The 27,416-nt window shown below is 44.7% G+C and overlaps 1 protein-coding gene across 3 annotated transcripts in view; it reads right to left on the bottom strand.

Annotated features, from left to right (window-relative positions):
• The window catches only part of PC (pyruvate carboxylase), a 98,866-nt gene that overhangs the window by 47,994 nt on the left and 23,456 nt on the right, over positions 1–27,416 (bottom strand). The window contains exon 1 of one of the 3 annotated variants that reach the window (XM_036930437.2): positions 6,098–6,172. The exons of the other annotated variants lie outside the window; for them this stretch is intronic. Coding sequence (XP_036786332.1) covers positions 6,098–6,100 — 3 coding nt within the window. The 5' untranslated portion in view covers positions 6,101–6,172. Of the gene's footprint in view, positions 1–6,097; positions 6,173–27,416 lie in introns of those variants that run through there. 3 annotated transcript variants of the gene reach the window in all.

Raw genomic sequence — 27,416 nt, 5'->3', positions numbered from 1 at the left:
GATCCATTTTGATTTTTATATGTGGTATGAAGCTGGGGTCCAACTTCATTCTTTTGCATGTGGATGTCTAGTTGTTCCAGCACCATTTGGTGAAAAGACTATTCTTTCCCTATTAAATTATCTTGGCACCCTTGTCAAAAATCAATTGACTGTAAATGTGAGGCTTCTCAATTCTATTTAGTTGGTCTGTATGTCTGTCCTTACGCTAGTACCACACTGTCAAGATTATAGCAGCTTTGTGGTAAGTTTTGAAATTTCCAAGTGTGAGTCCTCCAATTGTGTTTTTTTTTCCAAGATTCTTTTGGCCATCTGGTTCCTTTGCATTTCCTTGTGAATTTTAGGATCATCTTATCGATTTCTGCAACCAAAGGCAGCTAGGATTGTGATAGACATTGCACTGAACCCCATCGTCACGCTTGTCCGGCCACTCCTGGGCACTCCATCACGGATCATCATGTGAAGGGCCTCTTCCTGCTGAAGCTAGGTCACAGTCACACCCAGGGTGTTCCCCTTATCCACCACAGCCCTCTCCCTGCAGGCTAACTGCCTCATCAGAGTCACACTGCCCATTGGCAGGGGGAGCTAGACTGAGCATCCGAGTGGAGCAGAAACTTACACGGGGTTGGCTTGAAGTTCTGCAGAAATGACCAGAGGCTCCCCCCACACTGGCCTCTCCCCACCAAGTGCACATCTAGGACTAAACCCGCAGGCCCCTTCACCTACTGAGCAGGCTCTGACTTGCCAACACTCACTTTTCTGCTCACCAGTAACAGGGGCATGTTCATTTGAATATAACAGTTTCTTCATGTTGAGAACTTAGACTGCTGAAATTCCCTGAGGAGGAAAGAGCATTCCCATCTGATAACTTCTGATTTTATGGAAAAACAGGGTTTCAGGACCTGGGGTAGTAAATGAATTATGGAAACCACAGGCAACAGACGGCCTTTCTTGTCTTCTCAGTCCCAACTCAAAGGGTACCTACTCCAGAACACCTTCTCAGTGCCTCCCACAGCCCATTTGAGGGAAAATGTTATGTCTTATAATAATCACAAGACCAACAATAATAGTAGCTATAAATATCTGTTGAGAGCCAGGCCCTGTACGAGGCCCTACCCAGGTCATCCACCCAACACTTATGAGGTGGGTATTATTCCACTGACAGTTTTATTGAGCTGTAACTTGCATACTATAATTACATTTAACACTATTCTTAAAGCTCTCTGCAGTTTATAAGGCACTTTAATAGACACTCATTTGCTACTCACAGAAACCTTGACTAGTAGGAAGGACAAACATTGTCTTCATTTTATAGATAGAAAAAATGGGGCTATCCTACTCATGTGCTGTCCCCCACCCCCAGCACTACTTCCTGAACTCCTTGCTACTCCCTGACACCTCAGCGACCAGTTCTTCTGGCTCCATAAACAGATGACTCACTGTGTCACCATCCCAGGAGCTGGAGCTTTGGAAGGATAAAGGAAGAAGCAGCCAGGGTCCTTGGAGAGGCAGGGGTGGCCAGGTGGTGGTCGGGGGAGGTCAGGCAGGAACCTCTCTCCATGGAGGACAGGAGAAGCCTTGATGAGGTGGAAGTGAGGGCCATATGTCCTGTATAATGCTGCGGACCCTATGCTGCTGTGTTTCCACAGAAAAGGCAAAGGTCTCAGGTTCAAATTCTGGCTTTGCCATCATCTGGCCATACGACCTTAGGGATCTCTCTACCTCTCTGCACCTCTGTGATATGATATGTAAGAACTACACTTGACCCTTGAACAATGTGGGGGTTAGCAGTACCAGCCCGCATGCAGTTGAAAATTGGAATATAACTTTTGACTCCCCAAAACTTAACTACTGATAGCCTACTGGTGACCAGAAGCCTTACTAATAACGTAAATAGTCCATTAACACATATGTTGCTTATTACATGTAGCATATAATATAAATTGTATTCTTACAACAAAGCTAGAGAAAAGGTTTTCAAATTGCCACAAATCTCCAAAAAATTTTCCAATTTATTTATTGAAAAAATCTGCATATAAGCAGACCTGTGTAGTTCAAACCCATGTTAATCAAGGGTCAGCTGTCTATAATATGTTTTTTGTCCCTGGTTCCTGGCCCAGAGCTCCTAAAACCCTTGGAATTTCTCAAATGGTAGAGGAGACAGGTGTGACTTTTATTATTCATAATAAGACCCTTTAAACCACCCCCAAGGTTATGGTAATGAGGTGACTCCTGTTGGGCCCCTGGACAGCTTCAGGATGGGGGCTGGTTCCGAGGAACCAACCATGTGTGATTATAAGGTTGGAGCTTTCAGTCCTACCCACATTTGGAGGAGAGGAGCTGGAGATTGAATTCATTACCAATGGCCAGTGATTTAATCAATCTTGCCTACACAATGGAACCTCCATAAAAACTCTAAATGATGGTATTCAGAGGGCTTTCAGGCTGGTGTATGCATCCATGTGCTGGGAGGGTAGTGGCCGCCAATCCCTGGGGACAAAAGATCCTGCACTCAAGACCCTTCCGGACCTCGCCTTATGTACCTCTTTATCTGTATCCCTCAGAATAAACTGGTAATAGTAAGTAAAGCACTTTTCTGAGATCTGTGAGCAGTTCTAGAAAATTATCGAGCCCAAGGAGGGTATCACGGAAATCTCCAATTTAAAGCCACTTGGAGAGAAGTCCAGGAGGCCAGGACCTGTGACTGGTATGTCAAGTGGAGGCTATCCGGAGGGACTGAACCCTTGTTATGTGCACTGACTCTGGGTAGTTAGTGTCGAACAGAATTGGATTGTGGGATACCCAGCTGGTGTCCACAGAGAATAGGAGAACTGCTATGAGGAAACCCCACATAGTTGGTGTTAGAAGTGTTATGAGTAAAAAACAGGTTAGAACCTTTCATCCACCTATAAACAGGCTTATCCCCAAGTAAGCAGACCGCCAGTTAAGCAACCTATTGTAAGTGAGACTCAGAGTACCCCTTCAGTTTCACAGATCATAAACCACAAGACATACTCAAAGGACGCTGATCAAATTTCATGCCATTAGAACCATCACACACTTGCGGGACAAAGGATAATGTAAAAGATGGCTCTGCCTTCAAGAAATTTCCTATCTGTACTGGCACAAGAACAGACCCAAAGATCAATGTAACAGAATAGAGAGCCCAGATATAAACCCACACATACATGGTCAATTAATATATGATAAAGGAGCCATGAATATATAATGGGGAAAAAACAGTCTTTTCAACAACTGGTGTTGACAAAAATGGACAGCTACATGTAAAAGAATGAAACTGGATTATTGTCTAACTTCACACATAAAAGTAAACTTGAAATGGATCAAAGACCTGAATGTAAGTCATGAAACCATTAAACTCTTAGAAGAAAAAAAAAATAGGCAAAAATCTCTTGAATATAAGCATGAGCAATTTTTTCCTGGATACATCTCCTCGGGCAAGGGAAACAAAATGAAAATGAATAAGTGGGACTACATCAGACTAAAAAGCTTCTGGACAGCAGAGGACGCCACGAGCAGAACAGAAAGGCAACCTACAGTATGGGAGAATATATTCGTAAATGACTCGTCTGATAAGGGGGTTAACATCCAAAATATATAAAGAGCTCATATGCCTCAACAGCCAAAAAACAAATAACCCAATCAAAAAATGGGCAGAGGACCTGAACAGACACTTCTCTAAAGAAGAAATACAAATGGCCAATGGGCTCATGAAAAGATGCTCCACACCACTAATCATCAAGAAAATGCAAATTAAAACCACAATGAGGGGTCACCTCACACCAGTTAAAATGACCACTATCCAAAACATAAGAAACAACCAATGCTGGTGAGGATGTGGAGAAATGGGAACCCTCTACACTGTGGGTGGGACTGCAAATTGGTGCAACTGCTGTGGAAAGCAGTATGGAGGTGCCTCAAAAAACTAAAAATAGAAATACCATTTGACCCAGTAATTCCAATCCTAGGAATTTACCCGAAGAAAACTAAATCCCTGATTCAAAAAGATAAATGCACCCCTATGTTTATCACTGCACTGTTTGCAATAGCCAAGATATAGAAGCAACCTAAGTGTCCATCAGTAGATGAATGGATAAAGAAGAGGTGGTGCATATACACAATGGAATATTATTCAACCAAAAAAAGGAAAGAAACCTGCCATTTGCAACAGTATGGATGGATCTAGAGGGTATTATGCTCAATGAAATGAGCTAGGCAGAGAAAGACAAATACCACATGATTTCACTTATTTGTGGGATATAAAAAAAAAGCAAAACAGAAGGAACAAAAGAGCATTAGACTCATGGACACTGAGAAGTAACTAGTGGTTACCAGGGGGGAAGGGAGTGAGTGGGGGTGGGGTGGGGGGCAGGTGACTGTTGAACCAGTTATGTACATTTGATATTAAAAAAAACCTTCCTATCTGGTGAGGAGAAAAGCTAGCACAATTGAAATATAAAGGATATTAAAACCTTGCATTTGCAAAGGAACTGCCCAGAGAAAAAAGGGAATGGGGGAAGTAAGGGTAGAGCAATGAGGAGAGCTGAGTGAGTGTCATGGAGGAGGGGACTTGACCTGGCTCAGAGGAATAGGCCTTCTTCCTGTGTGAGCACCTGCTCAGTGAGCCTGCAGGCAGTGAGAGGGATTGGCAGGGGCCCTGTCCTCTGCCAGCAAACAGGGTCTAGCCTGACTAGTTTAGGGTCAGGGTTGGGAGGCACCGAGTAGATGCTGATCAGGTAAGAAGCATGGTATGGAACCAATATAAGATGAAGTTGGAGGGGTTTAGTGAAATGATAAGCAGAGAAAAAGCATCCATTTATTCATTCATTCACTCATTCATTCAATGTTGATCGAGCCTTTGCAAAAGGCCAGACAACTGTGAGACAGTGGAGATACAGGTGAACAAGAGAATAGGTCCCTGACCTCATGAAATTGACATTTCATTCCAGTCAGAGGGAGAAGTGGACAAACAAGATCACTCCAGATCCATCTAGATTAGTAAGTACTGGTTGTCTCTTTGCCTCAGACTTCCTCCTAATGACAGGTCTCCCTTGTAGTCACCTGACACAGAATGAAGTCACAGGAGCCACATCCCTCCATCCCTGGTCCAGAACACAAGAAGAAAAGGCACATTTCTTAACAATTTCTGCCCTTGGGAAGTTTGGGACAGAGCAGAGGGAAAGGTACACCCCTCCCTCTCTTTCCTTGAAACCCCCTCCCCCCTATCCCCCCAACACACACACACACACACACACACACACACACACAGAGCTGGCGTATCCCTTTTCCTTGAATTCCAATCCCATGAACCTGGTGGAAAGTCTGGTCTGTTTGCAGTTAAAAGATAAGAACCAGAAGCTATTTGGGGCCCTTATCAGTTTCTCCTCCCCAAGAACTGAGAAGGTTTTCTTCCAAGCAAATGAGAGAAGTTCTCTCTCTTTAGATCTGAGCAGTGAGTCCTGCTCCAATGCCAGAAATATGGCCCCCCAGGGGTACAGTCACAAACTCATGTCTGGGGGAGAAATTACCTTGGCCCTTGGATTTCCCAAATTCCTAAAGAAAAGGCAGGCCTTCCTGTCCTTCAGCTCCAGAAAATTTTGTCAAGGCCCAAGTTGGCCAAGGAGCTGAAGCACATGTGGGCCCCTGGCCTGGTGCGTACTCAGCACAGACCCTTCCCGACCACTGGCAGCTTCACCAGTTACACAGGAACCCCGGTCAAGGGAACCACATCTCCCAATTGTCGCCACCGCACAGAGGCTGGCCCAGAGCTCTGGGACCCATGGCCTCAAGTCTCAGGCAGAACCCATTTTCACTGTCAGGTAGGATCTGCCTACCTCTGGCTCCTTGGTTTTGCCCATCCCTAACCAGAACTGTCCCCACAGGCCTGCAAGCAATGATCCAGCCACCTCTCCCCTGGATCCCTGTCTCTAAGGACCATTCCCAGAATCCCTTTGCCCTCTCCTTTCCCAAGTACTAGAAGGCTGCCAAGTCCCAGAGGGAAGAGAAATGATGGCCACAGTCCATGCCCACCCCGCCCAGGGCAGTGTGCCTAGAGGCCTCTAAAAGGTGGTCCCCTTACCATGGCAGCTGGAGTGCAGGGAGGCCACGCTGTTCTGGTGCCAGGACACCCAAATCCACGCCCTCTGTTCGCTGTCTGTTTATAATTGATGTTCTAGGTTAAACTTCTGTCAGTGACTTTCCAGAACTGCCCCCTCCCTACAGCTCAGAAGAGAGAGAGCTGTTTATGAGCCAATCTGTAGCTCAGGAGTAGACCTTGAACAGACTATTCAAAGAGAAAATCCAAAACTAGGTCAGAGGTGAGCTGGGAGGGGGCAGTCAAAAGCCACCGTCTATGGGTTCTGGCGAAGGATTAAAGGGCAGTGGCATTTGGGTTTCACAAAAGGAGGGCCAGGGTCAGGGATAGGGGAACCAGCTAGGTGAGAGAGCTCCTAGCTTAAAAAAAGGAGGAGAGAATCTGATGGGAGAAGAAAAAGATGAGGAGCTAATTAGTCTTCTTATTCCTGTTGAGACCTTGCTATGCCTCAGGCTGTCCCCGTGGGAACTGGTGACACCATGGTCCTTTCTCCCCAGGGCTGGATTCCTCACAAGGGTACCTGTTTCCTAGCGACTCTTAAAAGCTATTGGTTTGACTTCATTAGCAAGGTTTTTAAATGCTTTTAACATACTACTAATCCTACCCTGATCAATGTATTTAATGGTGTTATTCCAAAGACCACTCAAGTCAAGGACAGGAATAGAGCTCCCAAGCCCGGCACTCCACACTAGCGCCGAAACAAAACACAGACCAGACAGAGCTTGGACAAGAGTTCTTGCAGGCAGCACAGTCAGTAGGAACTCACTGCTTTGCCTTTGATTAACTTCCTGAACCCAAGGTTAACTAGTCAGAGAGGCCTTCCCTGGTTCAGAGCACTCAGCGCCTGATACAACAGGAGCATTCAGAGGTGAGCTGAGCCTGCTAATGAAATGGGGGTACACTGGGCTGGGTCGAGGTCCTGTCAGGCAGAGGTCTGAACGCCTAGGGTCCCAGGAACCCATGAGTTACATGAGAATACAGCGTGGGAGGGAGCCTGCTGCTCTGCTCAGATCCAAGATCCAATGCACAGGCACTTCTGCTTCCCCTTCTCCATCGTTCTCCAGAGCTGACAAGCAGCCTCCTGCTTCCCCTCCAGCCCACAAAGGAAGGGTGCTAACCACATATAAACCCTGACAAAGGCAGGTAGCCAGAGATCCCAGATGAGGCAGAACGACAGCAAAACTAGAGTCTCTGCCCTGGAATGAAGCAGAGGGCCTGGTGGGGAGGCCCGGGTGAAAAACCAGCGGGAACGCCCTGCCTCTGGTGCTGCACCTTCTGGTTGTGGCAAGCCTTGTCCCTCCCTGGCATCAGGATAGGCACCTAGTGCTTTTTCCCCAGCTGGAGACAGAGGCGTGCCACTGACTCCCGCACCCGCCTTGAGACTGGCTATCTGGCTAGTGAGCAGCTTGGGTGGATGAGCTGGAGGGAACGGTCAGCATGGGGCTGCACGCAGCCCTCAGCCTCATCCAGGGGCAAGGCCAGAAGCAAGAATAGGTGGAGGACATTCCGACAGCATAAGAGCTCAGCCCATTTTTCTCAAGCGCTTTCACACACCTAACCTCAACTTCCCAGCCTCACTGGGAAGAAGACAGCAAGGGTACGGTTCTCCCTACTGATGGAGGGGGGTTAACCCTGAAAACATGAGTACAGGAAACAGGTAACCCTGGTCCAGGTCTGAGGAGGACTGGACAGTCTGAGCCTAAGTGGGAACAGGTACAAGCTCTGTGTGAGTACCCCTGGGTGGGGATTGGCTGAAATCAGGGAGAATGGCAAGCCCTTCATCAGATCCTCTGGATATGCTGGTGACACTGGGTTAGAGGTGGGTGATGCTCAGATCTCATGGTGGAGCAGCCAGGCATAGGAGAATAATGGGATATTGGAATGAAATAGGCCTGGCCTTGGATCTTAGCTCCAGTAGATGTGTGTGTGACCCTGGGCAAGTCATTTAACCTCCAAGTCTCAATTCTGTCATTTGTAAATGGTGGTTAACAACACTTAACCTTGCAAGGTTGTTTGTGAGGGCTCACCAGATCTGATTATGAATAGCTAGTTTCTATTTCAAATTGTTCCCAATTTTACTCATAGAAGTAGAACCTTCTTCATGAAAGAGGTAGGCAGACAGGAGGGAGAATTATAGCCCAACAGTCTACTGTTTCTCCAACTTTTGTTCACCTCCCAACATTGAAGAACTCAACCAAAGAACAACAATCATAAAGGGAGAGATCAGCAGGCAAATGGGCTCAGCTGGAAAATGGGCACATACACTCCTTTCCCCATCACCCTCTCTTGGACACACTCTGGCAGCCCAGAGGCACACTGCAATCTGGTTCTCTCCTCCCCATAGCACCTGGTATCTGGGACAAGCTCAAGGAAGCAAGTCACCTAGTTTTGAGCAGGAATAGTCCCAGGAAGCACCGAGTCCTGTGTTCCGAGGGGACAGAGGATTTGAGAGGATATAGGTCTTTGTTTGGGCCAGAGGGCACTGGGGACAACTTCCAGTGGCACTCATGCCACTCCTCATAGGACACTTCTCCTGGGCCCCAGCACCACTTCACTTCTTGCACATGGGGATCAGGCAGAGCAGGTGTCTCTGCTCCTCCTCCAGATTGGAATTCGCTCCAGAACTGGCCCATGTCTTATTCAGCTCTGCCTGTAGTGGGCACTTCAGACTGTTACCAGCCTAGGCCAAAACCATCAGTGCAGCTACAGCCATGCCATATCTTCTACTTGCCCAGGGCAGCCTGCCTGCATCTCCATCAGCAGTGGGGCCACAAAGTCAGTGAGGCATGGCCCCTGCCCTCAAGGCACTCATGGTCAGAAGGCACTGGACATGTAAACAAAGAAGTGAAATGAATCATACAGCAGGGTAATGTGGTTAACAATACTGTATTGTACTTTTGAAAGTTGCTCAGAGAGTACATCTTAAAAGTTCTCAGCACAAGAACAAAAAACTATGTGCAGTGAGGGATATTAACTAGCCTTGTGGTGATCATTTCACTATATATACAAAAACCGAATTGTTATATTGCACACCTGAAACTAACATAATGGTCATCAATTATATCTTAATTTTTAAAAAAGAAGTAAAATGAAGTGTGGTGGACCCTATCATATAGAAACCAGCAGGTAGAGCTCCACCACATGAGGACACAGCACAGAGAAAATGCTCTACAACCCAGAAGAGGGCTTTCACTGGAATCTAACCATGCTGACAATCTGATCTCAGATTTCCAGCATCCAGACTGTGAGAAAGAAATTTCTGTTGGGTTGTCATGAAGACAAATGAGATAACACCTGCAAAATGCTTAGAACAGTGAATGACACACAGAACTGGCTCAGGGCCAAGTGTGGATGTGGCTTACATCACTTCTACCCCTACCTTACTGTCCAAAGCACAGTCAAGTTAACTACAGCGTACCTGGGAATATAAAGGAGCACTTGGATGGATACTTGGTGAGCACTAATGCACGGTTTCAGTGGGATGTAGGGAGGAATATTTTAACTACCTAAATGCTTTAGAGAAAGGTGATACAGGACTTCCTAGAATGAAGTAGTGATTATTCTTTTTATATGATAGTGAATGTTTGTACCACATGATTCCCTGTGCATACAGTAACCAATTCTAAATTTCAAAATTATTTTTTTATTGTGCTATTCATATCAGGCAATTTACTAAACCTTTCTGAGCTTTAAGTTATCTTTTTCCCATTGTGTATACTTTGCAGCCCTATGGAAGATAAATTGACTGTATTTGTGTGGGTTTATTTTTGGGCTGTCTATTCTGTCCCATTGGTCTACACATCTGTTTTTATGTCAGTACCGTTCTATTTTAATTACTGCAATTTTGTAATATATTTTGAAACCATGGTGTGTGATGCATAAAAGGCATTCAAATAGGAAAGGAAGGAGTAAAATTATTTCTGTAGATGACATGATCTCATATGTAGAAGACTCTAAAGGCTCCACAAAAAAAGCTAACAAACTAACAAATTCTGTAAATTTGAAGAATACAAAATCAGTGTTCAAAGATTAGTTTCATTTCTACACACTCACAGTGAACTATCCAAAAAGGAAATTAAAATAAACAATCTCAATTACAACAGAATAAAAAAAAGATATTTAGGAATAAGTTTAACCAAGTGAGACTTGCACATGCTAAACTATGAAAGTTTGGTGAAGGAAATTAAAGAAGACACAAATAAATGGAAAGACATCTCATGTTCATGGATTAGAAGACATAACATTATTAAAATGTCCATACTACCCAAAGTGATCTACAGACTCAGTACAATCTCTATCAAAATCCCAATGGCATTTTTTTTACACAAAAAGAGAAAATAGTCCTAAAAGTATTATGGTACCATAAAAAATCCCCAAGAAGCCAGAGCAATCTTGAGAAAGGACAAAGCTGAAGACATTGCAATGTATGTTTCTAAAAGAGAATGCACTTTGAAATGTACTTGGAAAAACAAGAATTTGGACAACATAAAGATATTGTTAGAAAGTGTAAGAGTATCACATGGAAAATATATGGAAATATTGATTATCTTCTTGGGAAGATACATTTGTTTTATGGTCTAAATTAAGTGTTTCTACAAGTGTGCTTAGCATTCCATGGGTGAATAATAAAGCTCATTTATGAGGAAAAAAGAAAAAGAAATCAGCAGGTAGGGAAAGGGCCAATGAGGTTAAGCTACTGTCTGCTCTAGGCTGGTGGCAGGAAGGGGGATCAGGTACTAGGAGAAGTGACAGAGAGGATTCTGACAGGTAGGCTGGTGGGAAGGAGGAAGGGCAAGCGTTCCCGGGAGAGGGAGTGGTGTGCTGAGGACACCATCTGGCTTTTCATGTTCACAAGCCATGCTTAGCTTGGCATGGCTGGGTACCATGTGCCAGAACAAGGCTGGGAAAAAGGCAAGTCCCTCACAACTGCATCACAGAGAAATGTAGTCATCTGTGCCCCAGTTTTCAATATAAGCAGAACATCCACCATGGAAAAATGCAGCAATTAACTTTCTACACAGCTATAGAATACCACCAAGGCCACCAATTACTACCACCTTATAGTTTTTTCTTTATCTTAGGAAAACAGATGTAGGTGGAGGGAGTAAGGATCTGGCTCAGTTAAACCGATGACCAGGTTATTCCCTAGTGTTCTGGTTCATGGGCTGCTCAGATATGGAAGCAATGCTGTTGACCCTGAGTGACAGACCAGACCCCCCTCAGCAACTCCAAATGGGAACTACACTAGTCTCTGCTCAGCTCTGGGGCTGGGGACATGGCCAAGAAGAAGCAGATCTTGCATCCAACCCATGCCTCTTGTACTACCAGGGCACTGGACCCCTCTAACGGCCTTGGTTCCCCATTCTTCTCCATACCCCAAACCCAGCCACAGAGGCACTGAGGTTCTATGACTTCTGTGGAGCAAAGCAGGCAGGCAGAATGTCTTGCACTTATTCGAAAAGATTGTAAGGAATGCCCACTGGGTGACAGTGATGCTGGGTGCTATGGAGAAATAAAGATAGAGGGTGATGGCCCTTACACTTTAAGAATTCACCACATGTATGGTGGAGGTAAGATCTACTCATGGCAAATTAGGTTCTACCAGCAGACCACCAGAGTTAATTGCCACAGGATAATGCCACCGGGTATGGGTCACAGGGGCTGTTTTCAGGGGTCTACTGTCTCTTCCTGACCTCCAGAAAGATACAACAAGCCAACGACTCTGAGATACAAAGAAGCAAATGCTTCTGGACTGACCCACCCAATCCTAGAGCTGACGAGTCTCACAATTTCCAAGAAAGCCTGCATTGCCTTCCTCCTTCCCCTCCACCTCCCCGCCTCTAGCACCACAGCTGGGGCTTCGGGAACTGAGTTAAACTGCAACTCCAATGCATAGTTCACTCTTTGACTTGGGCGTTTACATGACCCTCTAAACCTTAGTTTCCTGATTTATAAAATGCAGAATGATCTGAGTCATTTTGTGGAATTGTTCTGAGAATTTAATGAGGTCATGTACTTCTGAAATACCTAGGAGAGTCTGGCACATTAGAGATGCCCAGAAAAATGACCTCAATGGTCAGCCCTTGTGGTATCAGCTTTAACCCTCTTTTCATCATGCCCTGGGGTTCAGCACAAGAGAGGTAGAGACATAAACACAAGCCCAAGTGGCCAAAAATAGAGTGTCAGTCCCATGCACGATGATGACTGGACAGAGCAGTGGACTGTGAGAAACCCGGGCCCTACCTCTGCTACCATTAACCAGTACGGTACCTAGAGGCAAGTCTTGTACTCTGGGCTTCAGTTTCTTCAACAATTAGGCCAGGGACAATAATGATCATGCCTTCTTCAAAAAGGTAATGTGGACAAAATATAAACCATAAAATCTTTGCTGCAGTGCACTCTGTTACCAAAGTGCCAAAGGGGAGGCTTGGTCTAGTTAAGGAGAGAGTGGGGAGGAGGGGTTCAAACAACATAAAGTTAAATCAGTAAACAGTGAGTCCCTCATTTGTGGGGTATAATAATGAAGCAAAACTGAAGGAACAAAACAGCAGCAGACTCACAGATTCCACGAAGAGACTAGCGGTTACCAAAGGGGAGGGGTGGAGGAGGGGTGGGGGTGCGGGAGAAGGGGACTGAGGGGTATTATGATTGGCACACATGGTGTGTGGGGGATCATGGGGAAGACAGTGTAGCACAGAGAAGGCAAATAGTGAATCTGTGGCATCTTACTAAACTGATGGACAGTGACTGCAATGGGGTGTGGGGGGGACTCGATATTATGGGTGAATGTAGTAACCACATTGTTTTTCATGTGAAACCTTCATAAGAGTGTTTATCAATAACACTTTAATATAAATAAATAAATAATAAGTAAAACAGCAAGACAAGCATAAAAAACAATAAAAACACTGAGGAACAAACTTAACAAAAGAAGCGTAAGACTGGTACACTGAAAACTACGGAATATCATTACAAGAACTTAAACCTAAACAAAAAGAAAAAACACTCCATGTTCACGGATCAGACACTTCATATTGTTAAGATGGCAATCCTCCCCAAGTTTGATCTACAGATTCAATACAAACCCTGTCAAAAATCACACTTCCTTTATTTCCAGAAATTGACAAGATGATCCTAAAATTCACATGGAAATGTCAAGGAACCAGAAGAGCCAAAGGAATCTTGAAAAAGAACAGAGTTGAAGGAAGAGATTCACACTTGTAAATTTCAAAACTTACTACAAAGCTATGGTAATTAAGATGGTGTGGTACTAGGATATAGATGTACATATAGATCATTGGAATGGAACTGAAAGGCCAGAAAACCCTCACATTCACAGTCAATTGATCTTAGGATCAATTCAACAAATAGTGCTGGAACAACTGGGTAGCCACATGAAGTTGGACCCTGAACTCACACCATTTACATAAATTTACACAAAATAGATCAAAGACTTAAATGTAAAGCCTAAAACTATAAAACTCTTAAAAAATAAATACTTGCGGCATTGGATTAGGGAATGATTTCTTAGCCACGACAGCAAAAGCATAAGCAACCAAAGAAAACACAGATAAACTGGTTTCATCGAAATACAAAACTGTGCTTTCAAGGACACCAGCCAGAAAATGAAAAGACAGCCCACAGTATGGGAGAAAAATTTTACAAATCAATAACCTGATAAGGGTCTAAAATCCAGAACATATAAAGAACTTTCACAATTCAACACAAAAATGCAAACAATCCAACTCAAAATGGGCAAAAGATTTGAATAGACATTTCTTTGAAGAGATATAAATAGCCAATAAGCATATGAAAAGATGCCCAACATTACTATTAGTCATTAGGGAAATGGAAATCATTTGGATAACAATTAAATCCATTACCATATGATCCATCTCCTAGATATATACACAAGAGAAAAGAAAATATATGCCCACACAAAAACATGATATAAATGATCATGGCAGTATTGTTCATAATAACCAAGAAGAGGAAAAAACCCAAATGCCCAACTGGTGAATGGATAAGCAGAATGTGGTATATCAATACAATGGAATGTTATTCAGCCATTAAAAAAGTAAAATACTGTTACTTGGTACAAAGTGGATGAACCTTGAAAACATCCTAACTGAAAATAGCAAGACACAAAAGGCCATATGTTGCATGATACCATTTATATGAAATGTCTAGAAGAGGCAAATCCATAAATACAGTAGATTAATGGTTGCTAGGGCCTGGAGGGAGAAGAAATAGACAGTGACTGCAAATGTGCATAAGGTTTCCTTCTGGGGTGATGAGAATGTTCTGGTATTAGATAGCAGTGATGACTGCACAACATTGTGAATATATTAAAACCACTGGATTTTATACTTTAAAAGGGTGAATTTTATAGCACTTATTATCTTACTAAAGCTGTTATAAAAATGAGTTTTAATTAAGTAATGCATATCAAAGTTTCTTAAAAAGTTAAAATCCTTGTACAAATAAAAATGTTTTATGTTTGCTTTTTAGCCACCAATGAGGAGTCTATGTATTCAGAGAGTTGACCTCAGAGAGTCTTCTAGTAAGGGGAGGAGGCTTTCTGCAGGCAAAGCAAATTCAGTGCTGGGTATTCTGGGATGTTTTTTCCTCATTTATAATTTGTTTGAAAATAATCATAAACACATCACAGGATAACATAAATACATATTTTTAACAAAACATAATTATATTTTTAAAACTTGTGAAAAGAGTGGTATTGTTTTACACATTTTCTAATCTCCTTAACATCCACCTTAATAAAAGGAAGGCACTGGATTCTCATATCTGGGCTTCTGTATTCAATCTGTTGTGATAAATAATCTTTATGAGGAAAAATAAACCATAACTGTGTTTATATAAACCATGTGTTTGGGACATACTCAGACAAGTACATACAAAAAAAGGAGGAATATCTTAATAGCCTTTTCAGACAATTATGGATATTTGTTTGATACTACACCAAAACTTGACAATGATAATAAATTATAATGCAGAATATGAAACCCTATGAACTTCAATGTACTCTGTTACATTAAAACCCCACTGGCTTCTCTCTTGAATTGTAAAAGGGCCTTTTACCCAAGATGATTCTGTAACCTCATACACTGATCATTTGGAAAATATTGGCTAACTAAGTTATGCTATATTCAAAATGTTGACACATTTTATAATAAAACATCAAGATATCACATGTGTAAAACCATGACAAATCTCATCAGAAAAATTAAGTATTGGGAAGCTGTTAAGCTCATGATGATAGATATAAGCCTTCCAATATTCTAATTTTTGCTTGAAAGCTCTCATTTTACCATTGGAAACAAATACCATTAGTTGTTTTCTTTGAAGCAACAGGCTCACTACATTCATTTTTTAGGAAAACTGTCAGATATCCAAGCCTGAATAACCACAGCTGTCTGTCAGTTGTTCTTTCAAGTAAAAACAGTGTTCCCTGAATAAATGGCTACGCCACTTCAGCTTGCGACTCAAACTACAGCAGAAGTGCTTTCCCTTGAGTCAACTAGTGCAGTGGGGCATGCAGAACATTACTTTCCATCTCATCACATATTAAAGATGCATACATAAGAACAAGACTTAATAAAATGAGTTATTTTTGCTGCCTCATCAAGCCCAGTTCTAGGTGAAGCTGGCTATTTTGAACTGCAAGTGCCTGGAACTGAAGGGCTCTGTGACCAGTGGGCAGTCTGGCACCACTGAGATGGGGCAGGGACATGGGACAAGCATCATGATTAACTTTTCCTGCCTATCATGAAAAATGCCAAGATAAAACCAGGATAGTAAGAACAGGAGGGACTCCATCTTAAGGCCAAGATTCCATTTGAAAAACCAGGGAATTAGGAGGTAAGATTCCTAATATATTCTTTGGTAATCAGCCAACAACTTATCTTAAGGCAGGGCAAGCAGTCCTAACTGATATGTTTGCAGTGATGGAGGGTAACCGCTACCTTGGAGAAGAACAGGATCAATAAATTCCTTGTGTTAAGTTTATCTAACAGAATATCTAGAGGATAGACTACGGAGACAGACATCATGAGACCACAAATCAAGCCTACATGCCCCCCTTCCCTGGCCCTTTGTCCCATTCTTGAAAGCCTTAAAAGACAAAATCCTAAGCCCTTAAATGTGCCTCCTCTCTGAAGTTGCCTGCACTCCTCTTTCTTCGAGTGTGTACTTTTTTGCCTTAAACAATGACTTCTCTCTGCTCAACATATTGTGTTTTGTCTCTGTGCTCTTCCAGTGGCAAATGTCTTTGCTACTTTGCTATTTAATTCAATTTTCTAAACTTAAGTACAAGTCTTCTTTCTCTCTGTTCTACTTCAGACAAGTAAGAAGGGCTACTGGGATCTCTGATTTGGGCTTGCAAGTTCCCATCATCTAGGTGACCCAGACAGGATTGCAGCTGTAAGATCATGCTCTTTAGTAGCCTACCTGAAAATCTCCTTTATTTGCTTTAGGAAGTTCTCAGAACATAATCTCACTCCATCCAGTACTCTGTGGCTCCCCCAAAACCTGAGGTGGTGGGGACTCAGTTCTCACACCACGTAGATTCAAGCAGACACTGGATGCCAGGTGACTCTGGCTTCAGGAGTTCAGAAGGGGTCTGCCCTATGCCAAGCAGGAGTTCAATGAGCTTTCATTTCCTCTCTCTGCTCTTCCTTGCTCTCTGCTGCCTGCATGGCTGCTGCCATTCCCTGCTACGCTTGCTTTAATGAATTCCTTCCTTACCTACACTTGTCCAACCTGTTTGAGAATTCTTTCTCATTCAGAATCAAGAATCCTCCCCTGTCCAGGTTGAGATTTCACCTAGTGCACAGGTAGAGACCTCCCCAGACAGAGCTGCCCAGAAGTGCTGCTACTCCAATCCCTGCAAAGGTACCAGCAGTTTTGCCTCCCACTGCTTTTGCTCCGTTGGTTCAGTGTCAACACAGAGGAAAAGACAAGCAAATCTCTTGGTATTATGATGAAAATTTTTCTGACTCAGGGGCCCCCTTGAAATGGTCTTAAGGACCTATGGGGGGCCTGGGGACCTCACTTGAAAAACATTGGCCTAGGGGGCCACTCCCTATAGACTGATAGAAGGGAAAAACAACTTTAAAATAAAACAAACATCCTTCTTCACTTTGTGACATAAGAAGGGATACAGGAGACGAATGGAGAAAGGGATGTGACTTCTGTACTGAGTCAGGGCAGGCAGGCTGATCTCAGCACCGCATAAATGGCAACTTTAAAGGGCTCGGGGGTTTCAGTTGCAGAGATTGCTTCCTGTGGCTTCAGAATCTACAAACAAGCTCTCTGCCTGTTTTCTCTCTGCCCCCAAAACCACCTTTCCATTCCTTTGACCTCAATGTGAAAGAGGCAACTTCAATTCTTAGGACTGTTCCCTGTTTCCGAGAGAGGGCAAAGCAGAGAACATGTGTGGTTGGGGAGGAGCAAAAAGGCAAAAAAGAAGAGGAAGAGAGCAGTAAATCCATCACCTTGCCTTCACCCAGCTGCCCCGGCTTCAGTTCACCCGGGGCAGGAAGGGAGCCTTTCCCACCAATTCCCTGCATTCCCACCACATTCCCCTCCTGCCAAGTCAGAGCTGGCCTAGATTCCTGCCAACTCATCTCCTGGTTCAATGTTAACAAAGGGGTCCCCCCTTTCCTTCTCCCACAGCTGAGGCCTCTCTGTAGGGAAGGCCCCTTCTCTCAACACCTCAGTTATTAGCTCCCACCCCAGAGCGACCAACAGAAGACCCCCAGTTGGCTTGCAGCCCAATCCTCCCAGGATATTCAGGAAAACAATGCGAAGTCAGGGTGGGAATGGGTCTCTCATCTGCAACTGGACTATTCCAGCAGCAGCAGGAAAGCTGCTGGCCCTGGAGCCCAACACAGAAAAAGTGTGATTCAAGCGCCAGAGACGAACAATAGGCCTTTATCCCCTTCCTAGTCCAGGTCGGAGCGGAGCTACCAAGCAGAGCTGGAGAGCCCATTGCGGAGACCCTGGGTAGGGCAGCCCCGAGATTGTGTGGGGCCCCAGGCAAATATTTTGAGGAGCTCCTTTCATCTATATAAAAACTTAAGTCACTCAAAATTAGTATGTCAGCACCATTTGGAAGCCCAGTCTCACTTGATCTAACACCAGTAAGCGCTACCCTCCAGGAACTGGGGCCCTGAGACAACCCCATAGGACATCTGATTGCTCCCACACCCCAAATAGGCTGACATGGCCCCAGGCCAGGTGGGGAATGGCCAGTCAGAATGGCACTGGAGGGGCCTTAGATTCAGAGGGAGGCACTCCAGATACACAGAGATCTGGGCAGGGACTACACATGCCCAGCTAAGGGTGGTGGTGGCCCTGCAGACGCAGCTGCAGTCATGGGCTAAGGCCAAAGAGGGCCACCTTCAAGAAAGAAATCTAGGCGCTCACAACAAGGGTACACCTCCTGTTCCCTGGCCACAAGCACCTGGGCAGGCCAAACCGGCGCAGTCTCCTCCACCTGCCCTGCTATGCAACACCAATATTTCACACCTTATCCCTGCTCAGCCTCTCAGTAAGGTCAACAGGTGAGAGGCCAGGAAAAAAGACACCAAGAAGACTTTATTGGAAGTTCTTTGAGGGAAGGGCTGAGCCTGGCCCGAAGTAAATGCTCAATAAATGTGAGGGCAGACAAGCCCAGATAATCCCCTGCCAGGCAAGGAAGCATTTAATTCAACTTGAAATAGGCCCTGTCCCCTCAGGGCATTTCTGCCATCACCTTAACGATTAATGATACCCCATAGCAGGTGAAGAGCAGGGTCCTGTGAGGTCCAATGATGCACGAGCAGCAAGGGGCTCCCAGGTGGACAGACAGCTCAGGAACCAACTGCAGCCAGGGCGGAGAGGACGGCTGCACTGCTCCTCCCACCCTGCACTCCAGGTCACGGAAAGTTTGAAAACCTGCCGAAGGCTTCTTGTGTTCTGCCAAGATCCACACCCAGCTGCTGCCTGCTGTGGAGGAGATAGCCGAGCTGCACCCGGTGAAGGCTCTCTCCGCCTGGACAGCTCTCCTTTGGGGCACTTATCACAGCTGAAACCCAAAAGTAACTGGCCTTCCGCCTGCTTCCCCTGACGACAGGAGACCAAGGCTCCTTCTTTTTGGTTCCCTGCTGCTTGTCACATAGGGCCTAGAACACAGTGAGCGTCCAATACATAGATGGGAGGCACATGCACATCTCTCCCAGCCACACAGAGGCCTCCGAAGCTGAGGGCCGGCTGCAGACCCCTTTGTGCCCAGGGACCGTGGAGACCAAGGGCTCCAGGGGTGATTCCGCCCGAGGCCCTCCCTTCAGTGGGGGCTACTGGGAGAGGGGAATAGGCCTCAGTGAGCCTCACAGGAAGCAACTGCTCGGGAGGCACTGTGCTAGGTTACCAGACTTCCAAGACAAGTGTCCTGAAATCTCGTGCTAAAGGAGCAGACAGGGTAAACAGGTAGAGTTCCTGGCTCTAAGGAACAGCACAGGAGAGGGAAAAGGCTGGGTCCAATCCTTGGACGCCCAGGTGCAGTTCAGGTCTACTCTCCTGTCTCCTTTCCCGCTCTGAGCCTAGGCACCAGCTACTGCGCCCACTGTTCGGCATTTCAAGCTAAGCGCTGACCACCTTTTCTTCCCACCCGGGTTCAGTCTCCCTAAATGCTCTTCATACTACCACCCCGTCTGCTTCCCTACTCACCCCCTAAAACAAATATCCCAATCTGTATTTCTCTTAGCTACCAGTTGATTCTGCAGAACTCACTCCACCACTGATGGGACTAGCAAGAATGAATGGCCTTGGGACAGGAGCCCAGACCCCCTCCCTCACTCACCTGTCAATTCCCAGACTTTCCACGCATGGGCCCCGATTTCAAGGGAAGACACCCGCTCCTCATTCACCAGATCTGCACTGAGTGCTCCCACTGTTCAGCCCAGCCCACTGTCTTCCCTTAGCAATGGGCAGGCCAGGTTCACAGTTGTGGACAGAACACTTGTTCTGTTTTGCTGCCAAGCAGTTTTGTCCCGTGCTCCTACTAAGATTAAGGAGCACCTTGCTTCCCAAGTGACATGGCTGGCTTAAGGCAACAAGCAGCACACCCATTTGCCAGGCCTAAACCATGGCTTACTCATCTTGGCATCCCAAACCTAGCAGAGCAGCCACTTAGTATATGGTTACAGAACTAATAAACCCTGAAGGGAGAGAAACATGGCATCGAAGAACATACAGGAGATTTGGTGGCAGAATACTTGGCTCCCAGGCCTGGTTTTGTGATCTTGAGCAAAACATCTGCAAAATGAGACTCCTGACCTCTGGCAGGAACATACGTAAAAGTACTGTGCTTACCACCATGGTCTGTGCAAACTGGCATAGGGTTCCATAGAGGGCCCCTCACCTTTTCCTACTTGTGATAAGCAGTTCAAAAGTATGAAGAATTGATATGCTAAGAAAAGAGATCAATTCTGGAATTCCAGAACTAAGTTCTGAGGAAAACTGTAAGCGGGCCCACAGGACTGATCATATTTTATAGTCGTTGATGCATCTGTTGCTTTGTACATTGTTCTCAGGCTTAGTCTGGTGTGTATGTGTTTTGCCTCATCTAGACAAAGCTTCTGAGTAATCTAATCCCTAAACAAATGTATGTCAACTGCTCTGATGAATATAAAGAAAGTTCCTGGCAAGGGGAAAAGGTCTGGAAAACTTTTGGCATTCTTGTACAATTAGGAAGAGATTTTTTTTAAATCTGAACTTGAGTGACCTGGGGCCTTGAGGGGGGTGCCTCAGCACCTGGCCTCTGCCTTCTGAGACAGCAGCGCTCTCAGCCAAGGGCAGGCTGCGGGAAAGGTCCTCAGGAGGGCTGCCCAGAGCCTGGGGCCGTCTAGGGAGAGGAGAGGCTGGAATTCAGTCAGCTGCTCCCTAAGTTAGCCTGGGTCCCGATAGAGCACCCCCCCAACCCTCCAACACTCTCACTGCTAAATCTTGAGCAAAAGGCCCAGGTTCCTTCCCTCATAGCAGCCTGTGAGTTCTCTAGGTGTTAAGGAAAACAGCTTTCCTCCTCCTAAATAATTTTGCATTAAGGACAATTCATGGGAAGGCAAGAGAATTGTTTCCTGTGGAAAGGAGGTAAACAAACTACCAGGCCTCAAGTCTACTTGTCTACTCTGCTTCTCACACTTCTACTTCCAACATTCTCTTTCTGGGCTGTTGTGGGGGACATGAAAGGCATAAGAATAAATAAATAAGAGAATGAATAAAAGGCCTCCCCACCCACTAAACCTCTAGGTGTTCTGCTCAGCCCAGCCTCAAAGCCAAGTGGAGAGGGCCCAGGAGGAGAGGACGGCAACACTCGGCCCTCCTCCCTGAAGAGCCCTTCCATTCCAAGTGCCTCTGCCGCTGGCGGAGAACAACTGGCCTCCACAGGCCTCCAGCACCCATCTGGGCCTCTGGCGCCCATATAAACCAGAGGGCTTCAGTGGAGTCCCTGGAAAAGACTCAAACAATCCTGACACCAGGGTCCCATGTGGACTGTCTCAAGCCATCGGGTTTGTCTCAAAGGGTAAAATGAGTGGAGAGAAATTTTTCTAGTTTCAAATCCTCCCTTCATTCACACCCTTAAAGAGTAGCTTTCCAGAACCCTGGGTGGGGCTTTCTGGGTGTCATCAGACTTTCTCCAAGACCTCCAGGGGCTTGACAGGCTGATTAGGAAAGAGAAGCCATTGCCTGGAGGGAAGGGACAGGGGACTCAATGGGCTCCAGCCAGAGGCAGTGAACGGGCCAACCCTGAGGATCTGTGCTAGGAACAGCAAACAGATAAGAAAGAGGGGGAAGAGGACCTAACTCCTTTTTCTCCTTTTCTCAGAATGAGGCCTGACAGTGAGAGCCTGGGCCACATTCCATTTTGAATGAGGTCAGAATTAAAATCTAGGCCTCAACTCTATGGCAAAGAGATATGGTATTACTCAGAAGGAATATGAGTTTATAAAACGGGCATCAAATCAAAGGCACATCAGTGACCCCAACTTCTGCAGTGACACTGGTTTGATATGTCAGATACAGCCTTGAGATTGTAGGTTACCACTGTGCCTGGCACAAAACACTTGTTGAATGACATGTGGATGAATGGATTCAAAATGAAGCTTGTTCAATCTGGAATAATCAGTAGCACAGAGAGAGAAGATACTGTGTAAATAACAGGGACAGTGAAGCTTCTTCACCATGGACCAGAATATACCACGCCTACAGCTGGGCCAGAGAGGGAAGGAGAAGGGACGAGGGAGAAAAGCAAGGGAGCTCTGTTCTCAGACTCCACACGCCAACAGAATGAACCCCAGCTGCTCAGGAGACATCCTAAAGAAAAGGGCCAGGTTATTCACAGCAAGGCCATCAGCTCCAGATCTTGGAACACAGAGCTGGGACAAGTATAGGGGGACAGAAGAAATGGCATGGACCTAAAATCAGGTGCATAAATTGGCAGTCACTGGAAAGGGCAAAGGACCGACTCTCAGCAATGGCTTCCTGTCAACCCCAAGCATCTCGAAGCAGTCCCATCTTCACCGCACCCTCCTCACCCCAGCACTTCCTTGCTTCTCCCAGGAATCAGAACTCAGACCTCAGACCTTCTCAGGGACTGGTGCTGGACCTGGACTCACATTTAATTTGTTCAGGGCAAAGAAATGTGATGGAAGAAATGTGGCTGAGGAACCCAAGCGTTGCCTAATTGGGTTCATGGCTCAACTGCCCCCTGACTGCATCCGTGTATATACACACTTGTCTCCTCTGCACCATGAGGATGACAACCTGCTTTCAGCAGGGCACGGAGGAGTGCGGCAACCACCTTGCTAAAAACTCCACTGCTTGCGAAAACACTTCTCCTTTACATTTCCTCAAACCCTTGGGCAGGATTATCTTTATATTCACTATCCTTAAAGAAGAAAGCATTCTAGAGAGGAAATAAAAGCAAAAGGAGAACTGAGGCCACAGACTTTGTAAAACAGATGCCAGCCGAGATGCTCTGAGCAAATAACCCTGCTCCTAGACTCTAGGCATCATGTCAGATGCTGGAGGAAAAACAAAAGGAAGCTAAAGGATTCAGGAAGGACACTGCACGGAAATGAAAAAGAGAAACCCTGGGGCCATTCAGAGAAATAAGCACGGACAGGCCACCACCCTCTGGCCTGGACGAGGCCTAGGGTGCTGCCTGGGTGTTGGGGGTGAGGCCAGCCTGAACCTGAGTTCCGCGCCACTTTGTAGGGGGGTGACCTGGGCAAGCAGTTCATCGCCTGGAGCCTGTTTCCTCAGGGTAACACATCTTCCTCCAGAAGAGGCCACAGCAGAGCAGAATGAACATAGCTGCCATTACTGTTTTACGTGGCATTTTTCATATAAATTCAGTTCTAAATGAGGAAAAATCAACCAGCAGATACAAAACCACCCAAGAATTCTGATCTCATTTTCCCCATGCTTTGGAACTCTCCCTGAGAATTTCAGACTGACAAGGCACTACAGAAAGAAAGCCGCCTACCCCCTACATCATTCACAAAGGGGCTCCTACCCTAACCCCAGCTTAGTTAAACAGGAAAAAAGAGACCCACCATCTTCCTAATCATAATGTGCTGTGTGTGTGCATGGGGGTCCCTTTGTCTGTATAAAGCCTACCCAGCATCTACAATCCAGAACAGACTTTCTGAAGTAAGGGAGTTTCAAGCAATTTTAATTTAAATCAGAAGGGAGAGGATAGAAAATGGGCTTTGAACCTTGACATCTAAAGAAACAGAATAATGACAAGAAGGATGAAGAGGTAGCTATGGATAGCTATACTTTATTCAACAAATACCTGCCCCATACTAAGATGAAACATTCTTTCAGACTTTAGCATCAGTTAGGAAAAGTAATGGCCACCAACTCCTCTGGACATGAATCTACAAGTCCAGGGAGAAGGGGCTGGTCGTCTTCTGCTCTACCCTTTCATTTCCTATCTCTGGCCCATGTCCCTACATGCCTGCAGGTGACATGGGCATGAGTCACTTACTGTCCAAAGAAGCTGAGAGCCACTGGCCTCTCCATCACTGAGAAGCCCTGTTAGTTTTACTCCAGGTCCTGGGATCTACCCTTACTCTAATGAACTGTCCTAGCCAAGTTTGCTGTTAGCTAAACGGGGTTTCAGGCAGGAACACAGAGAGTATAAGAGCATCCTCTCTCCTGGAAAATAATTCCCAAGAGAAAAGCAAGGCACAGACAGGTCAATAACGTGGCTATCATGTCTCATCTCAAGGCTGCTGAGCCATGAGTGCAGCAGGGGAAGGGGACCAGATACCACTGAGCAGCAAGAAGGCAGGCTAGTGAATGCCTCTGTCATGCACAGAAGGGAAAGGGGATGTCTTAGAAGTCCACTGCTTCCTTTCCGCAAAAGAGCTATGTCATAGATGAGGGTTTTAAATGGGTCACAGAAAAGCACACAGCTTCAGGATTCAGAAGATCACAAGGCAAAAAGACAGAAGAGAGAGAAAAAAAAAGTTAGAAATTAAGACGGTGCTGAGTTGGCAGAACAAATGGCGAACACTCTATTCCTCCTCCTTATTTGCAAACAAGGTAGACATGCTCTTTGGACAAGAGGACAATGGCATCCTAGGCTCCTGTCTCAAAGGTGTCTAAAAAGCTGTTTGGAAAGAAATGATGAAAGCCAAGCAAACTTAAGATAAAATAATGAAAAGAATGATAGGGCAGACAGATAAAAAGAGAAACTCCTTTGCAGATACGAAATTATTTTGGAGGCCTCTAAGAGCTAAAGGCCACAGACCAAACAAAACCTTTATCTGAATCTCTTACAATTTGCAGTAATCTTTGTGATCAAAAAAGGCAAGCAAGCTATTTCTACCTGGAAAAAAATATATACACAGCTTACAAATGTAAAATGTAGCACTCTTACTGAAAGGCACATAATTTAAGAGATACTATCTTTTTTTCAAACAATCTGAAACAATAGGTAATTACAGCTAACCTGTAATTGTCCACCTTAACGAAGTGGGAATAGCAAGCATAGGCAATTCAATAAATATTTATGGCATACTCCTTAAGTGCCTAGCATAGCGTAGGAAGTAGAATTTTTTTAAAAACAGTACCAAATCATTGTAAATTGATACAACCAGGGACTAGGTACATGGCCCTAATGATGTACATACAGTTGTTACAATTATGTAAGCAAAATGTATAGGTGCCTTGACAAAAAGGAGAAATAATCCTAACGTGGTAAAATTAAGCATTCAGTTTGCCACTTAAAATTATTTTTGGTTTTTTCCACCATTTTAAATTCTAACCATTTTAAAGTGCACAATTCAGTGGTTTTTTAATACATTCAAAGTGTTGTGCAACCATCACCATAATCTAATTCCAGAATATTTTCATCATCCCAAAAAGCTGGTAAACCTCCTCCCAACCCCTGGCAACCACCCATCTACTTCCTGTCTCTGAATTTTCATATTCTGAATATCTCATATAAATTTCATACACTATGAGCCTTTTGCATCTGGCTTCCTTCACAGCATATTTCAATGGTCATGTTGTAGCATGTCTACAGTCATTTCTTTTTATGGCTGAAAACAGTCCACTGTATGGATGGACCACATTTTTTTAATGTATTCACTGGTTGATAAACATGTGGCTTGTTTCCACTTTTTGGCCATTATGAATAATGATGCTATGAACATTCATGTATGTGACATTTTAAATTTAATTTTTAATTATCCAGGCTGGCCTCCCTAGCTATGCTTTAATTACTCAAGGACTTGAACATAATAGTCTGATTTCAGAGCTTGACTCCTCTGTACTCCTCTTTGTTTTCATTCTCTGGGTATGAAAGGTAACAGCAGCCCAGAAATGTGCTAGATGGCAAAAGGAAGCAGCAGAAATTTAAAAGTCATTGTTAACAATCTCTGTACAGGAGACTTTAGTTGCATGGGCCAACCACCTGACTGTGCTCCTTCCTGTCCCCACAACCCAACAGAAAGGAGATTACAGATAATCAATGGGACACTCTGCAGGCTGACCTTTTGGATCCTTTAGTAAAACAGTGATGCTGTTATGTGCCTCTGCACTGCTGTGAGGCTAACATGACAAGGGGATGACAGGTGGGCAAGCACTTACTCAACCCCTGGCACACAGCAGGCTTTCACTAAAGGTGCATTTGTTCAGGCAGTAAAGAAATGGATAGAATTTGGGATGCTGTATTTGGGCTCTGCTCTCCCCACCTGAAAGGGCTGAATGGTGTCAAACCTACTTGACATGAGAGAAGGCAAGAAACCAGATCATGGGAAACAAGAAATGTTTGTAAAATCAGGACTAAAAGAAGGAAGAGAAAAATATAAGGAATAGGAAAAACTTACATGAAGAAACAAGAAGAATAGAAAGGCTTATAAGAATATATGTCTAGATTGATGCAGAGAACAGACTGATGGTGTGTAACCAGCAAAGCATGACAGGCAGATGTCAAAGTTGGAGGACTCATACCTCATGATTTCAAAACCTACTACAAAGCTGTGGTAAGCAAAACAGTGTGATACTGGCATAAAATCAGACACATAGACCAATGAAATAGAAGAGAGCCCAGAAATAAACTCCCAGGTATACAACCAAATGATTTTTGACAAGGATGCCAAGACCATTCAATAGGGAAAGGACAGTCTTTTCAACAAATAGTGTTGGGAAAACTGGATCTTCACATGCAAAAGAATGAAGTTGGAACCTTACCTAACACTTTATACAAAAATTAACTCAAAATGGACCAAGGACCTAAATGTAAGGCCTAAAACAATAAAACTCTTAGAAGAAAACATAAGCAAAACTTTCACAACATTGGACTTGGCAATGAGTTCTTGGATATGACACCAAAGGCATAGGTAACAGAAGAAACAAGACAAACTGGACTTTATGAAAATTTAAGAATTTTGTGTATCAGAAGACATTATTCACAGAGTAAAAAGGCAACACAGAGAATGAGAGAAAATATCTGCAAATCATATATCTGATAAGGGATTAATATCCAGAATACAGAGAGAACTCCTAAAACTCAACAAAAAAGAAACAAACAACCCAGTTCAAAAATAAGCAAAGGACTTGAACAGACATTTCTTCAAAGAAGACATATGAGTGTCCAATAAGTACATGAAAAAACAGAAAGTATAATGGTAGTTGCCAGAACCTGGCAGGGGTTGGAGGGCTGGGGGTGAGGGTGGGGGGTGGGGGATGGAAGTTACTGTTTAATGGGGACAGAGTTTCAGTTTTA

Source organism: Manis pentadactyla, chromosome 9, assembly GCF_030020395.1.
Source record: "Manis pentadactyla isolate mManPen7 chromosome 9, mManPen7.hap1, whole genome shotgun sequence".
Classification (NCBI taxonomy): Eukaryota; Metazoa; Chordata; class Mammalia; order Pholidota; family Manidae; genus Manis; species Manis pentadactyla.
The sequence above is the reverse complement of the archived record's forward strand: the minus strand, read 5'-3'. Positions and strand labels throughout refer to the sequence as shown.